A 17,734-nucleotide genomic window follows, 5' to 3' on the forward strand; every position below is an offset into this window, starting at 1 on the left:
ACACAGTCCCTGTCCCACTTGGGACAGGGAATTAAACAAACAAACAATCAAATAAAATAAAGATAATCAGGTTGGTTACAGTTACAGTCCCTGTCCCACTTGGGACAGGGAATTAAACAAACAAACAAATAAAATAAAGGTAATCAGGTTGGACACAATCCCTGTCCCACTTGGGACAGGGAATTAAACAAACAAACAAATAAATAAAATAGAGATAATCAGGTTGGACACAGTCCCTGTCCCACTTGAGACAGGGAATTAAACAAACAAGTAAATAAAATAGAGATAATCAGGTTGGACACAGTCCCTGTCCCACTTGGGACAGGGAATTAAACAAACAAACAATCAAATAAATAAAATAAAGATAATCAGGTTGGACACAGTCCCTGTCCCACTTGGGACAGGGAATTAAACAAACAAACAAATAAATAAAATAGAGATAATCAGTTTGGACACAGTCCCTGTCCCACTTGGGACAGGGAATTAAACAAACAAACAATCAAATAAAATAAAGATAATCAGGTTGGTTACAGTTACAGTCCCTGTCCCACTTGGGACAGGGAATTAAACAAACAAACAAATAAATAAAATAGAGATAATCAGGTTGGACACAGTCCCTGTCCCACTTGGGACAGGGAATTAAACAAACAAACAATCAAATAAATAAAATAAAGATAATCAGGTTGGACACAGTCCCTGTCCCACTTGGGACAGGGAATTAAACAAACAAACAATCAAATAAATAAAATAAAGATAATCAGGTTGGACACAGTCCCTGTCCCACTTGGGACAGGGAATTAAACAAACAAATAAATAAAATAGAGATAATCAGGTTGGACACAGTCCCTGTCCCACTTGAGACAGAGAATTAAACAAACAAACAATCAAATAAATAAAATAAAGATAATCAGGTTGGACACAGTCCCTGTCCCACTTGGGACAGGGAATTAAACAAACAAATAAATAAAATAGAGATAATCAGGTTGGACACAGTCCCTGTCCCACTTGGGACAGGGAATTAAACAAACAAACAAATAAAATAAAGATAATCAGGTTGGACACAATCCCTGTCCCACTTGGGACAGGGAATTAAACAAACAAACAAATAAATAAAATAGAGATAATCAGGTTGGACACAGTCCCTGTCCCACTTGGGACAGGGAATTAAACAAACAAACAATCAAATAAATAAAATAAAGATAATCAGGTTGGACACAGTCCCTGTCCCACTTGGGACAGGGAATTAAACAAACAAACAATCAAATAAATAAAATAAAGATAATCAGGTTGGACACAGTCCCTGTCCCACTTGGGACAGGGAATTAAACAAACAAATAAATAAAATAGAGATAATCAGGTTGGACACAGTCCCTGTCCCACTTGGGACAGGGAATGAAACAAACAAATAAATAAAATAGAGATAATCAGGTTGGACACAGTCCCTGTCCCACTTGGGACAGGGAATTAAACAAACAAATAAATAAAATAGAGATGATAAGGTTGGACACAGTCCCTGTCCCACTTGGGACAGGGAATTAAACAGTCAAATAAATAAAATAAAGATAATCAGGTTGGACACAGTCCCTGTCCCACTTGAGACAGGGAATTAAACAAACAAACAATCAAATAAATAAAATAAAGATAATCAGGTTGGACACAGTCCCTGTCCCACTTGGGACAGGGAATTAAACAAACAAATAAATAAAATAGAGATAATCAGGTTGGACACAGTCCCTGTCCCACTTGGGACAGGGAATTAAACATACAAATAAATAAAATAGAGATAATCAGGTTGGACACAGTCCCTGTCCCACTTGGGACAGGGAATGAAACAAACAAATAAATAAAATAGAGATAATCAGGTTGGACACAGTCCCTGTCCCACTTGGGACAGGGAATTAAACAAACAAATAAATAAAATAGAGATAATCAGGTTGGACACAGTCCCTGTCCCACTTGGGACAGGGAATTAAACAAACAAACAAATAAAATAAAGATAATCAGGTTGGACACAATCCCTGTCCCACTTGGGACAGGGAATTAAACAAACAAACAAATAAATAAAATAGAGATAATCAGGTTGGACACAGTCCCTGTCCCACTTGGGACAGGGAATTAAACAAACAAACAATCAAATAAATAAAATAAAGATAATCAGGTTGGACACAGTCCCTGTCCCACTTGGGACAGGGAATTAAACAAACAAACAATCAAATAAATAAAATAAAGATAATCAGGTTGGACACAGTCCCTGTCCCACTTGGGACAGGGAGTTAAACAAACAAATAAATAAAATAGAGATAATCAGGTTGGACACAGTCCCTGTCCCACTTGGGACAGGGAATGAAACAAACAAATAAATAAAATAGAGATAATCAGGTTGGACACAGTCCCTGTCCCACTTGGGACAGGGAATTAAACAAACAAATAAATAAAATAGAGATGATAAGGTTGGACACAGTCCCTGTCCCACTTGGGACAGGGAATTAAACAGTCAAATAAATAAAATAAAGATAATCAGGTTGGACACAGTCCCTGTCCCACTTGAGACAGGGAATTAAACAAACAAACAATCAAATAAATAAAATAAAGATAATCAGGTTGGACACAGTCCCTGTCCCACTTGGGACAGGGAATTAAACAAACAAATAAATAAAATAGAGATAATCAGGTTGGACACAGTCCCTGTCCCACTTGGGACAGGGAATTAAACATACAAATAAATAAAATAGAGATAATCAGGTTGGACACAGTCCCTGTCCCACTTGGGACAGGGAATGAAACAAACAAATAAATAAAATAGAGATAATCAGGTTGGACACAGTCCCTGTCCCACTTGGGACAGGGAATTAAACAAACAAGCAAACAAATAAATACATATAATAAGGATAACCAGGTTGGACACAGTCCCTGTCCCACTTGGGACAGGGAATTAAACAAACAAATAAATAAAATAGAGATAATCAGGTTGGACACAGTCCCTGTCCCACTTGGGACAGGGAATGAAACAAACAAATAAATAAAATAGAGATAATCAGGTTGGACACAGTCCCTGTCCCACTTGGGACAGGGAATTAAGCAAACAAGCAAACAAATAAATACATATAATAAGGATAACCAGGTTGGACACAGTCCCTGTCCCACTTGGGACAGGGAATTAAACAGTCAAATAAATAAAATAAAGATAATCAGGTTGGACACAGTCCCTGTCCCACTTGAGACAGGGAATTAAACAAACAAACAATCAAATAAATAAAATAAAGATAATCAGGTTGGACACAGTCCCTGTCCCACTTGGGACAGGGAATTAAACAAACAATCAAATAAATAAAATAAAGATAATCAGGTTGGACACAGTCCCTGTCCCACTTGGGACAGGGAATTAAACAAACAAATAAATAAAATAGAGATAATCAGGTTGGACACAGTCCCTGTCCCACTTGGGACAGGGAATTAAACAAACAAGCAAACAAATAAATACATATAATAAGGATAACCAGGTTGGACACAGTCCCTGTCCCACTTGGGACAGGGAATTAAACAAACAAATAAATAAAATAGAGATAATCAGGTTGGACACAGTCCCTGTCCCACTTGGGACAGGGAATGAAACAAACAAATAAATAAAATAGAGATAATCAGGTTGGACACAGTCCCTGTCCCACTTGGGACAGGGAATTAAACAAACAAGCAAACAAATAAATACATATAATAAGGATAACCAGGTTGGACACAGTCCCTGTCCCACTTGGGACAGGGAATTAAACAGTCAAATAAATAAAATAAAGATAATCAGGTTGGACACAGTCCCTGTCCCACTTGAGACAGGGAATTAAACAAACAAACAATCAAATAAATAAAATAAAGATAATCAGGTTGGACACAGTCCCTGTCCCACTTGGGACAGGGAATTAAACAAACAATCAAATAAATAAAGATAATCAGGTTGGACACAGTCCCTGTCCCACTTGGGACAGGGAATGAAACAAACAAATAAATAAAATAGAGATAATCAGGTTGGACACAGTCCCTGTCCCACTTGGGACAGGGAATTAAACAAACAAGCAAACAAATAAATACATATAATAAGGATAACCGGGTTGGACACAGTCCCTGTCCCACTTGGGACAGGGAATTAAACAAACAAATAAATAAAATAGAGATAATCAGGTTGGACACAGTCCCTGTCCCACTTGGGACAGGGAATTAAACAAACAAATAAATAAAATAGAGATAATCAGGTTGGACACAGTCCCTGTCCCACCTGGGACAGGGAATTAGACAAACAAACAATCAAATATTGTATATATAAATATATATATATATATGTATTTTTTTGCAGCCGATCTTCCAAAACGTTCAAACCAAAGAAGAATATTCCTGAAGGGTCACATCAGTATGAGCTCCTGAAGCACGCGGAAGCAACCTTGGGCAGTGGAAATCTCAGACAAGCCGTCATGTTGCCCGAAGGAGAAGATCTCAACGAGTGGATCGCAGTCAACAGTAAGTCCGGAGAGAAGTCCGCTTCCTGGAATTCAGAGATAATAATAATAACAATAATAATAATAATAATAATAATGATAATGATAGCATTTATTAAGCGCTTGCTACGTGCAAAGCACTGTTCTGAGCGTGGGGGAGGTTACAAGGTGATCAGGTGGTCCCACGGCGGGGGGCTCACAGTCTTCATCCCCATTTTCCAGGTGAGGCAACTGAGGCCCAGAGAAGTGAAGCGACTGGCCCAAAGTCACCCAGCTGACAGTTGGTGGAGCCGGGATTTGAACCCGGGGCCTCTGACTCCAAAGCCCTCATGAGATGTTCTGTCTCCCCCTTTTAGACTGTGAGCCCACTGTTGGGTAGGGACCGTCTCTAGATGTTGCCAATTTGTACTTCCCAAGCGCTTAGTACAGTGCCCTGCACACAGTAAGCGCTCAATAAATACGATTGATGATGATGATGATGATGAGGTGATTGGTGTTCTCCCATCCCTGTTGGACGCAGATTCGGTCATAGGAATGAATAATAGCCATGGAATTGGTTAAGCACTCACTAGAAGCAGCGTGGCTCAGTGGAAAGAGCCCGGGCTTGGGAGTCAGAGGTCACGGGTTCGAATCCCGGCTCCGCCACGTGTCTGCTGTATGACCTTGGGCAAGTCACTTCACTTCCCTGAGCCTCAGTTCCCTCATCTGGAAAATGGGGATTAAGACTGGGAGCCCCACGTGGGACAATTTGATCACCTTGTATTCCCCCCCCACCCCGGTGCTTAGAACAGTGCTCTGCACATAGTAAGCGCTCAACAAATGCCATCATCCAGAATGCCAGAATCCCACTCCTTTCTTTTAGACTGTAAGCCCCACGTGGGGCAGGAACTGAATCCAACCTGAATCTCTTCCAACTCCCCTAGCGCTTAGTACAGAGCTTGGCACATAGTAAGCTCTTAACAGATACCGCAAAGAGAACTGGGGTGTTCGTTTAGGGAGAGTAGTTGTGATGATAGTTTGTGTTTTTATTGTGGGTTTTTTTTGTGCTTTATTATTGTGTTTTATTTTATTGTGTTATCACTCTATTTTACTCGTACATATCATCTATTCTATTTATTTTATTTTGTCCGTGACCTCGGACTCCAAAGCCCGGGCTCTTTCCACTGAGCCGCGCTGCTCATAATAACGACGATGGCATTTATTAATCAATCAGTCGTATTTCTTGAGCGCTTACTGTGTGCAGAGCACTGGACTAAGCGCTTGGGAAGTCCAAGTTGGCAACATAGAGAGACGGTCCCTACCCGACAGCGGGCTCACAGTCTGAAAGGGGGAGACAGAGAACAAAACCAAACATACTAACAAAAGAAAATAAATATGTGCTGGGGAGGTTACAAGGTGATCAGGTTGTCCCATGGGGGGGCTCACGGTCTTCATCCCCATTTTCCAGATGAGGTCACTGAGGCGCAGAGAAGTGAAGTGACTGGCCCAAAGTCACCCAGCCGACAAGTGGGTCCCCTTCGTCCCCCTCGTCCATCCCCCCCAGCCTTACCTCCTTCCCTTCCCCACAGCACCTGTATATATGTTTGTACATATTTATTCCTCTATTTATTTATTTTACTTGTACTTATCTGTTGTATTTATTTTATTTTGTTAATATGTTGGGTTTTGTTGTCTGTCTCCCCCTTCTAGACTGTGAGCCCGCTGCGGGGTAGGGACCGTCTCTAGATGTTGCCAACTTGGACTTCCCAAGCGCTTAGTCCAGTGCTCTGCATACAGTAAGCGCTCAATAAATACAATTGATTGATTGATTGATTGAAGTGACGGAGCTGGGATTTGAACCCATGACCTCTGACTCCAAAGCCCGGGCTCTTCCCACGGAGCCACGCTGCTTCACACTTTGCCACAACAGAGTAAATGCTTAAACAAGAAAACACTAAAGATCATCAGATCCATTGCTTCATTCACTGAAGCACACCCGATTCTAATCCCAGACTGAAGAGTCCCAACCCTCGTGTTTAGCACAGTGCTCTGCACACAGTAAGCGCTCAATAAATACGATTGAATGAATGAATGAATAGTATAGTGCCTGGCACATAATAATAATAATAATGGCATTTATTAAGCACTTACTATGTTTCAAGCACTGTTCCAAGCACTGGGGAGGTTACAATAATAATAATAATAATAATAATGATGGCATTTATTAAGCACTTACTATGTGCAAAGCACTGTTCTAAGCCCTGGGGAGGTTACAAGGTGATCAGGTTGTCCCACGGGGGGCTCACGGTCTTCATCCCCATTTTCCAGATGAGGGAACTGAGGCGCAGAGAAGTGAAGTGACTTGCACCAAAGTCACCCAGCCAACAAGGCACGTAGTAAGTGCTTAACAAATATCATCATTGTTATTATATTATACTATTAATATTAATATAACATTATAGTATATAATTATTTATAATATAATTATACATGTATTATATCATATTAAAATATATGTATAAATTATGTTCATATAATGATTGTTGTTATATTAATTATATTAGTATTTACTGTTTACTATTGTTATTTATTCATTATATATTTGCCATATTATCATATATTATGTATTATATATGATCACATACTACATTATAACATATTATTTATATGATAGTAATATATAATATAATTATGTACATTAATATAACATGTATTACTATCATAATGGTATAATGTGATATATGATATTATATTATAACTACATTGTAACATATTATTCATATGATAGTAATGTATGGTATTATAATTATGCAATTATGTACATTGATATATCATATATTACTATCCTATTAATAATGTATTATAATGTGGTATATGATATATTGTGATTATATAGTTATGTGATTATCTCAGCGTGGCTCAGTGGAAAGAGCCCGGGCTTTGGAGTCAGGGGTCGCGGGTTCAAATCCCGGCTCCGCCACTTCATCATCATCAATCGTATTTATTGAGCGCTTACTATGTGCAGAGCACTGTACTAAGCGCTTGGGAAGTACAAATTGGCAACATATAGAGACAGTCCCTACCCAACAGTGGGCTCACAGTCTGATCACCTCGTAACCTTCCCAGCGCTTAGAACAGTGCTTTGCACATAGTAAGCGCTTAATAAATGCCGTTATTATCATATATTAATGTACATAATCACATAACTATATAATCACAATATATCATATACCACATTTTATCATATATCATATACCCAGCCCGGGCTGGGTTGGAGGAGGAGAGCGGCGGGGCGAGGGAGGAGGGGGCAAGCGGACTGAGCGCCTTAAAGCCAACGGTGAGGAGTTTCTGTTCGATAGACAATGGACTCTAGACTGTAAGCTCCCTGTGGCTAGGGAATGTGTCTGTTTATCATCCTACCGTACTGTCCCAAGTCTCTGCACACAGTAAGCGCTCAATAAATAGGATTGAACGGATGAATCAGTGATCGAATGGAGGACGTACTGTCCGAGCCCTTTCTAGCTGGGACAAGAGCCCCGCCTCAGATCCATTGCTCCTGTCACTGAAGCACACCCGATTCTAATCCCAGACTGATGAGTCCCGACCCATGTGTTTAGTACAATCAATCAATCAATCAATCGTAATTATTGAGCGCTTACTGTGTGCAGAGCACTGGACTAAGCGCTTGGGAAGTCCAAGTTGGCAACATATAGAGACAGTCCCTACCCAACAGTGGGCTCACAGTCGAGGAGGGGGAGACAGAGAACAAAACCAAAAATACTAACAAAATAAAATAAATAGAATAGATATGTACAAGTAAGATAAATAGAGTAATAAATATGTACAAACATCTATACATATATACAGACGCTGTGGGGAAGGGAAGGAGGTAAGATGGGGGAGATGGAGAGGGGGATGAGGGGGAGAGGAAGGAAGGGGCTGAGTGTGGGAAGGCCTCCTGGAGGAGGTGAGCTCTCAGCAGGGCCTTGAAGGGAGGAAGAGAGCTAGCTTGGCCGGTGGGCAGAGGGATTGGGGGCATTCCAGGCCCGGGGGATGACGTGGGCCAGGGGTCAACGGCGGGACAGGCGAGAACGAGGTACGGGGAGGAGATTAGCGGCGGAGGAGCGGAGGGTGCGGGCTGGGCTGGAGAAGGAGAGAAGGGAGGTGAGGTAGGAGGGGGCCAGGGGATGGATGGACAGCCTAGAAGCCCAGGGTGAGGAGTTTCTGCCTGATGCGCAGATTGATTAGTAGCCACTGGAGAGTTTTGAGGAGGGGAGTAACACGCCCACAGCGTTTCTGGACAAAGACGATCCGGGCAGCAGCGTGAAGTATGGATTGTTGTGGGGAGAGACACGAGGATGGGAGATCGGAGAGGAGGCTGATGCAGTAGTCCAGACGGGATAGGATGAGAGCTTGAACGAGCAGGGGAGCGGTATGGATGGAGAGGAAAGGGCGGATCTTGGCAATGTCACTTAGCTTCTCTGAGCCTCAGTTCCCTCATCTGTAAAATGGGGATTAAGACTGTGAGCCCCACGTGGGACAACTTGATCACCTTGTATCCCCCCCAGCGCTTAGAACAGTGCTCTGCACATAGTAAGCGCTTAACAAATGCCATTATTATTATTATTATTATTAAAGTGCTCAGGGAATCCCGCTGATCCTACCTTTCCTCGTGTCCTGTTTGAAAAGACACGGGAACTCTTTTCTTTTGACTTTTGACTTCTTTTGACTTGCCCAAGCTTGTAAGTGACTTGCCCCAGGTCACACAGCGGACATGTGGCGGAGTCGGGACTCGAACCCATGATCTCTGACTCCAAAGCCCGTGCTGTTTCCAATGAGCCACACTGCTTCAGACTTTACTGTCTGAACTCCCTCTTTCTGTCGTTGTAGCTGTCGATTTCTTCAATCAGATCAACATGTTATACGGGACCATCACTGAATTCTGCACGGAATCAAGTTGTGCAGTGATGTCCGCAGGACCAAGGTAAGGAGTCAACCTACGCGTCAAGCAGAAACTCCTCACTCTCGGCTTCCAGGCCGTCCATCCCCTGGCCCCATCCTCTCTCACGTCCCTTCTGTCCTTCTCCGGCGCAGCCCGCGCCCTCCGCTCCTCCACCGCCGCTCACCTCCTCACATGCCTCGTTCTCACCCATCCCGCCATCAACCCCCGGCCCACGTCCTTCCCCTGGCCTGGAATGCCCTCCCTCCCAACATCCGCCAAGCTCGCTCTCTTCCTCCCTTCAAGGCCCTACTGAGAGCTCACCTCCTCCAGGAGGCCTTCCCACACTGAGCCCCTTCCTTCCTCTCCCCCTCGTCCCCCTCTCCATCCCCACCATCTTAGCTCCTTCCCTTCCCCACAGCACCTGTATATATGGATAGATGTCTGGACATATTTATTACTCCATTTATTTATTTATTTATTTATTTTACTTGTACATATCTCTTCTATTTATTTTATTTTGTTAGTATGTTTGGTTTTGTTCTCTGTCTCCCCCTTCTAGACTGTGAGCCCACTGCTGGGTAGGGACTGTCTCTATATGTTGCCATCTTGGACTTCCCAAGTGCTTAGTCCAGTGCTCTGCACACAGTAAGCGTTCAATAAATACGATTGATTGATTGATCCGCCAAATTAGCTCTTTCCCTCCCTTCAAAGCCCTACTGAGTGCTCACCTCCTCCAGACTGAGCCCCCTTTTTCCTCTCCTCCTCCCCATCCCTCCACCCTACCTCCTTCCCCTCCCCACAGAACCTGTATATATGTTTGTACTCCATTTTACTTGCACATATTTAATATTCTATTTATTTTGTTAATGATGTACATCTAGCTTTACTTCTATTTGTTCTGTTGACTTGAAACCTGTCCACATGTTTTGTTTTGTTCTCCATCTCCCCCTTCTAGACTGTGAGCCCGTCGTTGGGTAGGGACCGTCTCTATACATCACCAACTTGGACTTCCCAAGCGCTTAGTCCAGTGCTCTGCACACAGTAAGCGCTCAGTAAATACGATTGAATGAATGAAGGAATGAATGAGTTTGTGTGCCCTGTCATTAATTTATTTCTGTTAGTGTCCGTCCCCACACTCTAGACCGTAAGCTCGTTGCGGGCAGGGAACGTGTCTGTTCTGTTGTCCTCTCCCAATCAATCAATCGTATTTATTGAGCACTTACTGTGTGCAGAGCACCAAGCGTGAAGCACAATGCTCTGCACACAGTAAGCACTCAATAAATGTGACTGACTTACTGTAAAGATTTCTGCACCTTTGTGCACGGTTCTTTCTGTATTATTATTATTATTATTATTTTTAGACTGTGAGCCCAATGTTGGGTAGGGACTGTCTCTATATGTTGCCAATTTGTACTTCCCAAGCGCTTAGTACAGTGCTCTGCACATAGTAAGTGCTCAATAAATACGATTGATGATGATGATTATTGTTATTATTATATGTGTTAAGCGCTTAATATATGTTCAAGCATTGTTCTAAGCGCTGGGGTAGATATGTTAACCAGATGCCACAGAAGGCTTACAGTCTATTATCGATCAATCAATCGTATTTATTGAGCGCTTACTGTGTGCAGAGCACTGTACTAAGCACTTGGGAAGTACAAGTTGGCAACGTCTAGTAGGAGGGAGAACAGATATTGAATCCCCATTTTGCAGATGCGGGAACTGAGGCACAGAGAAGTGAAGTGACTTTTTTTAACGGCATTTATTTCTGTTACTATCTGCCTCCCCCTCTAGATTGTAAGCTCATTGTGGGCGGGTAATTTATCCGTTCTGTTGTTATGTTTTACTCTCCTAGGCACTTAGTACAGTCCACAGTAAGCGCTCAATAAATATGATTGGCTGACTGATTTGTTACGCGCTTTCCATGCGCCAGGCACCGTACTAAGCTCTGGGGTAGCTACAAGCTAATCAGGTTGGACCCAGTCCCTGTCCCAAATGGGGCTCACAGCCTTAATCCCCATTTTACAGGTAGGGTAACTGAGGCCCAGTAAGTAATAATAATGATGGCATTTGTTAAGCACTTACTATGTGCAGAGCACTGTTCTAAGCGCTGGGGGGGGACACACAAGGTGATCAAGTTGTCCCACGTGGGGCTCACAGCCTTAATCCCCATTTTACGGATGTGGTAACTGAGGCTCAGAGAAGTTAAGTGACTTGCCCAAGGCCACACAGCAAACATGTGGCGGAGTCAGGATTCGAACCCATAACCTCTCACTCCAAAGCCCGGGCTCTTTCCACTGAGCCACGCTGCTTCTCTAGTAAAAGCTAAGTGACTCGCCCGAGGTCACACAGCAGACAGGTGGCAGAGCCGGGATCAGAACCCAAATCCTTTGACTCCCAGACTCGAACTGTAGCCACGAGGCCAAGCATTTACTTTGGGCAAGCCACCTAACTTCTCTGGGCCTCAGTTACCTTATCTGTAAAATGGGAATAGGGACTGTATCCAACCTGATTTACTGGTAATAATGATGATGATGGCATTGTTAAGCACTTACTATGTGCCAAGCACTGTTCTAAGTGCTGCTGGTGGGGGGGATATAAGGTCAGATTGTCCCAGTTGGGGCTCACAGTCTTAATCCCCATTTTACAGATGAGGGAACTGAGGCCCAGAGAAGTGACTTGCCCAAAGTCACCCAGCTGACAAGTGGCAGAGGCGGGATTAGAACCCACAGCCTCTGGCTTCCGAAAGCCCGGGCTCTTTCCGCTGAGCCACGCTGCTTCTCTGGTATCCACCCCAGCACACAGTACAGTGCCTGGCCCATAGTACGGTCTTAACAAATACCACAATTATTATTATTATAATTATTAGAGGGGGAGACAGACAGTAGTAGAAATAAATAAATGGCAGAGGAGGACAGAAGTGGTGTGGGGCTGGGAAGGGGGAATGAATAAAGGGAGCGAGTCAGGGCGACGCAGAATCAATCAATCAATCAATCGTATTTATTGAGCGCTTACTGTGTGCAGAGCACTGTACTAAGCACTTGGGAAGTCCAAGTTGGCAACATATAGAGACAGTCCCTACCCAACAGTGGGCTCACGGTCTAAAAGGGGGAGACAGAGAACAAAACCAAACATAGTAACAAAATAAAATAAATAGAATAGATATGTACAAGTAAAATAAATAAATAGAGTAATAAATATGTACAAACATATATACAGGTCTTGGAAAGACTTGGAAAGAGGGGTGGCAGAGCTGGGGTGGGGGCAGCCAGGAGAGCCGAGTGCGAGGGGATGCTGAGAAGGAAGGACTCCGGAGGAGGAAGGGGCCTTGGATGCGTTATTCGGGGCGATTTTGGAAAGAAAAGCAGGTGGGTGAGGGGGACCGGCCCACAGAAGCCAATCGGGCAAGAAAGGATGGGAAGGTTTGGGAGACGAGGTGTGGTGGGCCCCAGTCAGTGTTGAGGGAAAACGAGCCGGGCAGGAAGACGGAATCGAGGCGAGGCTGGCGGGAAGGACGGGGCCGCACCAAATCCGGTCCGGAGACGACGAGCCTCGAACCGGGGAGAAGTCGGGGAGGGTCGAGGAGAAGGGAATGTGAGGGAGTTGGCAGAAAGGCTCAGAAAAAGAGGGCGTGAGGGGAGGAAAGGAGAGTTAATGTTGCCAACTTGTACTTCCCAAGCGCTTAGTACAGTGCTCCGCACACAGTAAGCGCTCAATAAATAAGATTGAATGAATGAATGAATGAGAGTGAGGCGGCAGGTGACGAGGTGGGAAAGGAGAGCGGGGTGGCAGACCGGGTGAGGGAGAAGAGAGGGAGATGGCCCACAAGGAGGGAGAAGAGAGCGAGACCGGATGAGGGAGAAGAGAGGGAGATGGCAGACAGGGAGGGAGAAGGGAGCGAGACCGGATGGGGGAGAAGAGAGGGAGATGGCCCACAAAGAGGGAGAAGAGAGTGAGATGGCCGACAAGGAGGGAGAAGAGAGCAAGACCGGATGAGGGAGAAGAGAGGGAGATGGCCCACATGGAGGGAGAAGAGAGCGAGACCGGATGAGGGAGAAGAGAGGGAGATGGCCGACGGGGAGGGAGAAGGGAGCAAGACCGGATGAGGGAGAAGAGAGGGAGATGGCCCACAAGGAGGGAGAAGAGAGTGAGGTGGCCGACAAGGAGGGAGAAGAGAACGAGACCGGATGAGGGAGAAGAGAGGGAGATGGCAGACAAGGAGGGAGAAGAGAGCGAGACCGGATGAGGGAGAAGAGAGGGAGATGGCAGGCAGGAGGGAGAAGGGAGCGAGACCGGATGAGGGAGAAGAGAGGGAGGTGGCCCACAAGGAGGGAGAAGGGAGCAAGACCGGATGAGGGAGAAGAGAGGGAGATGGCAGACAGGGAGGGAGAAGAGAGTGAGACCGGATAAGGGAGAAGAGAGGGAGGTGGCCCACAAGGAGGGAGAAGGGAGTGAGACCGGATGAGGGAGAGGAGAGGGAGATGGCAGACAAGGAGGGAGAAGAGAGCGAGACCGGATGAGGGAGAAGAGAGGGAGATGGCAGACAGGGAGGGAGAAGGGAGCGATACCGGATGAGGGAGAAGAGAGGGAGATGGCAGACAAGGAGGGAGAAGAGAGGGAGATGGTCCACAAGGAGGGAGAAGAGAGCGAGACCAGATGAGGGAGAAGAGAGGGAGATGGCAGGCAAGGAGGGAGAAGAGAGGGAGATGGCCCACAAGGAGGGAGAAGAGAGCGATACCGGATGAGGGTGAAGAGAGGGAGATGGCAGACGAGGGAGAAGAGAGCGAGACCGGATGGGGGAGAAGAGAGGGAGATGGCAGACAGGGAGGGAGAAGGGAGCGAGACCGGATGAGGGAGAAGAGAGGGAGGTGGCCCACAAGGAGGGAGAAGAGAGCGAGACCGGATGAGGGAGAGGAGAGGGAGATGGCAGACAAGGAGGGAGAAGAGAGCGAGACCGGATGAGGGAGAAGAGAGGGAGATGGCAGACAGGGAGGGAGAAGGGAGCGAGACCGGATGAGGGAGAAGAGAGGGAGATGGCAGACAGGGAGGGAGAAGGGAGTGAGACCGGATGAGGGAGAAGAGAGGGAGATGGCCCACAAAGAGGGAGAAGAGAGTGAGATGGCCTGACAAGGAGGGAGAAGAGAGCAAGACCGGATGAGGGAGAAGAGAGGGAGATGGCCCACAGGGAGGGAGAAGAGAGCGAGACCGGATGAGGGAGAAGAGAGGGAGATGGCCCACAAGGAGGGAGAAGGGAGCGAGACCGGATGAGGGAGAGGAGAGGGAGATGGCAGACAAGGAGGGAGAAGAGAGCGAGACCGGATGAGGGAGAAGAGAGGGAGATGGCAGACAGGGAGGGAGAAGGGAGGGAGGTGGCCCACAAAGAGGGAGAAGAGAGCGAGACCGGATGAGGGAGAGGAGAGGGAGATGGCAGACAGGGAGGGAGAAGAGAGCGAGACCGGGTGAGGGAGAGGAGAGGGAGATGGCCCTCAAGGAGGTAGAAGAGAGTGAGATGGCAGACAAGATGAGGAAGAAAAGGAGAGCGAGGTGGGAGTTGGGATGAGGAAATTAGAACAAGATGGCAGACAAGATGGGGGAGGAAAGAGCGAGATGTCAGACGAGGTGAAGGAGAAAGGGAGAGTGAGGTGGCAGATGAGGTGAGAGGAAAGGAGAGCGAGTTGGCAGATGAGATGAGGGAGGAAAGGAGAGTGAGGTGGCAGACAAGATGGGGAAAGAAGGAAGGATATGGCAGACGAGATGAGAGAAGGAAGGAGAGTGAGATGGCAGGCAATACTGAGAAGCAGCGTGGCTCAGTGGAAAGAGCCCGGGCTTTGGCATCAGAGGTCATGGGTTCATCATCATCATCATCATCAATCGTATTTATTGAGCGCTTAATGTGTGCAGAGCACTGTACTAAGCGCTTGGGAAGTACAAATTGGCAACATCTAGAGACAGTCCCTACCCAACAGTGGGCTCACAGTCTGAAAGGGGGAGACAGAGAACAAAACCAAACATACTAACAAAATAAAATAAATAGAATGGATATGTACAAATAAAATAAATAAATAAATAGAGTAATAAATATGTACAAACATCTATCCATATATACAGGTGCTGTGGGGAAGGGAAGGAGGTAAGATGGGTTCAAATCCCAGCTCCGCCACTTGTCAGCTGGGTGACTTTGGGCAAGTCACTCCAATCAATCAATCAATCGTATTTATTGAGCGCTTACTGTGTGCAGAGCGCTGTACTAAGTGCTTGGGAAGTACAAGTTGGCAACATATAGAGATGGTCCTTACCTGTATATACAGACGGTAACATATAGAGACGGTCCTTCACTTCTCTGGGCCTCAGTTCCCTCATCTGTAAAATGGGGAGGAAGACTGTGAGCCCCCCGTGGGACAACCTGATCACCTTGTAACCTCCCCAGCGCTTAGAACAGTGCTTTGCACATCGTAAGCACTTAATAAATGCCATTATTATTATTATTGTTAAGCACTATACTAAGCACCAGGGTAGATGCAAGATCATCAGGTGGCTCAGCGGAAAGAGCCCAGGCTGGGGAGTCAGAGGTTGTGGGTTCTAATCCCGGCTCCGCCGCTTGTCAGCTGGGTGACTTTGGGGAAGTCACTTCACTTCTCTGGGCCTCAGTTCCCTCATCTGGAAAATGGGGGTTAAGACTGTGAGCCCCACGGGGGACAACCTGCTTACCGTGTATCTACCTCAGCGCTTAGAACAGTGCTCGGCACATAGTAAGCGCTTAACAAATACCATTATTATTGTTATTATTATTGGAGCTCACAGTCAAAGGGAGATAAATTACTCTATTTTATTCGTACATATTTATTCTATTTATTTTATTTTGTTAATATGTTTTGTTGTCTGGCTCCCCCTTCTAGACTGTGAGCCCACTGTGGGGTAGGGACCGTCTCTAGATGCTGCCAACTTGGACTTGCCAAGCGCTTAGTCCAGTGCTCTGCACACAGGAAGCGCTCAATAAATACGATTGAATGAATGAATGAAAGAGGGAGAGCAGGTAATAATACTTGTGACATTTTAGCGTTTACAATGTGCCAAGCACTTTTCTAAGCACCGGGGTAGATACAAGATAATCAGGTTGGACACAGTCCCCGTCCCCACCCATTGAGCTCACTATCTTAATTCCCATTTTGCAGATTGTGAGCCCCCCGTGGGACAACCTGATCACCTCGTAACCTCCCCGGCGCTTAGAACAGTGCTTTGCACATAGTAAGCGCTTAATAAATGCCACTATTAATGCCAAGAAGCAGCGTGGCTCAGTGGAAAGAGCACGGGCTTTGGGGTCAGAGGTCTTGGGTTCGGATCCCAGCTCCGCCGCGCGTCTGCTGTGTGACCTCGGGCAGGCCATTTAACTTTTCTGAGCCTCAGTTGCCTCATCTGGAAAATGGGGATTGCGACTGTGAGCCCCACGTGGGACAACCTGATCACTTTTGATCCCCCCCCCCCCAGCGCTTAGAACAGTGTTCTGCACGTAGTAAGTGCTTAACACATACCATCATTATTATTATTATTATTATTCTCTGTGCCTCAGGGACCTCATCTGTAAAATGGGGATTACGACTGTGAGCCCCTCGTGGGACAACCTGATCACCTTTTATCCCCCCCAGCGCTTAGAACAGTGCTCTGCACATAGTAAGCGCTTAACACATACCATCATTATTATTATTATTATTCTCCGTGCCTCAGGGACCTCATCTGTAAAATGGGGATTACGACTGTGAGCCCCACGTGGGACAACCTGATCACCTTTTATCCCCCCCAGCGCTTAGAACAGTGCTGTGCACATAGTAAGCGCTTAACAAATACCATCATTATTATTATTATTCTTATTATTCTCCATGCCTCAGTTCCCTCATCTGTAAAATGGGGATGAAGACTGTGAGCCCCACGTAGGAGAACCTGGTCACCTTGTATCCCCCCCAGCGCTTAGAACAGTGCTGTGCACATAGTAAGCGCTTAACAAATACCATCATTATTATTATTATTCTTATTATTCTCCATGCCTCAGTTCCCTCATCTGTAAAATGGGGGTGAAGACTGTGAGCCCCACGTAGGAGAACCTGATCACCTTGTATCCCCCCCAGCACTTAGAACAGTGCTTGGCACATAGTAAGCGCTTAACAAATGCCATCATTATTATTATTGTTATTATTATATGAGGGAACTAAGGCCCAGAGACACCAAGTGACTTGACCAAAGTCCCACCGCAGACAAGCGGCAGAACCGGAAATCGAACCCCGGCCCTCTGAGACTAGGGCGTTGTGAGCTGCTTCTTTAATAATTATAATGATGGTAT

General features: G+C 45.6%; 1 protein-coding gene across 1 annotated transcript in view; it reads left to right on the forward strand.

The window, feature by feature from the left end:
- Positions 1–17,734, forward strand: part of MOB1A (MOB kinase activator 1A) — a 51,616-nt gene that overhangs the window by 7,842 nt on the left and 26,040 nt on the right. The window contains exons 2-3 of the mRNA XM_038747253.1: positions 4,343–4,503; positions 9,351–9,444. Coding sequence (XP_038603181.1) covers positions 4,343–4,503; positions 9,351–9,444 — 255 coding nt within the window. The remainder of the gene's footprint in view (positions 1–4,342; positions 4,504–9,350; positions 9,445–17,734) is intronic.

The sequence above is a fragment of the Tachyglossus aculeatus genome, chromosome 5 (assembly GCF_015852505.1).
Source record: "Tachyglossus aculeatus isolate mTacAcu1 chromosome 5, mTacAcu1.pri, whole genome shotgun sequence".
Lineage (NCBI taxonomy): Eukaryota > Metazoa > Chordata > Mammalia > Monotremata > Tachyglossidae > Tachyglossus > Tachyglossus aculeatus.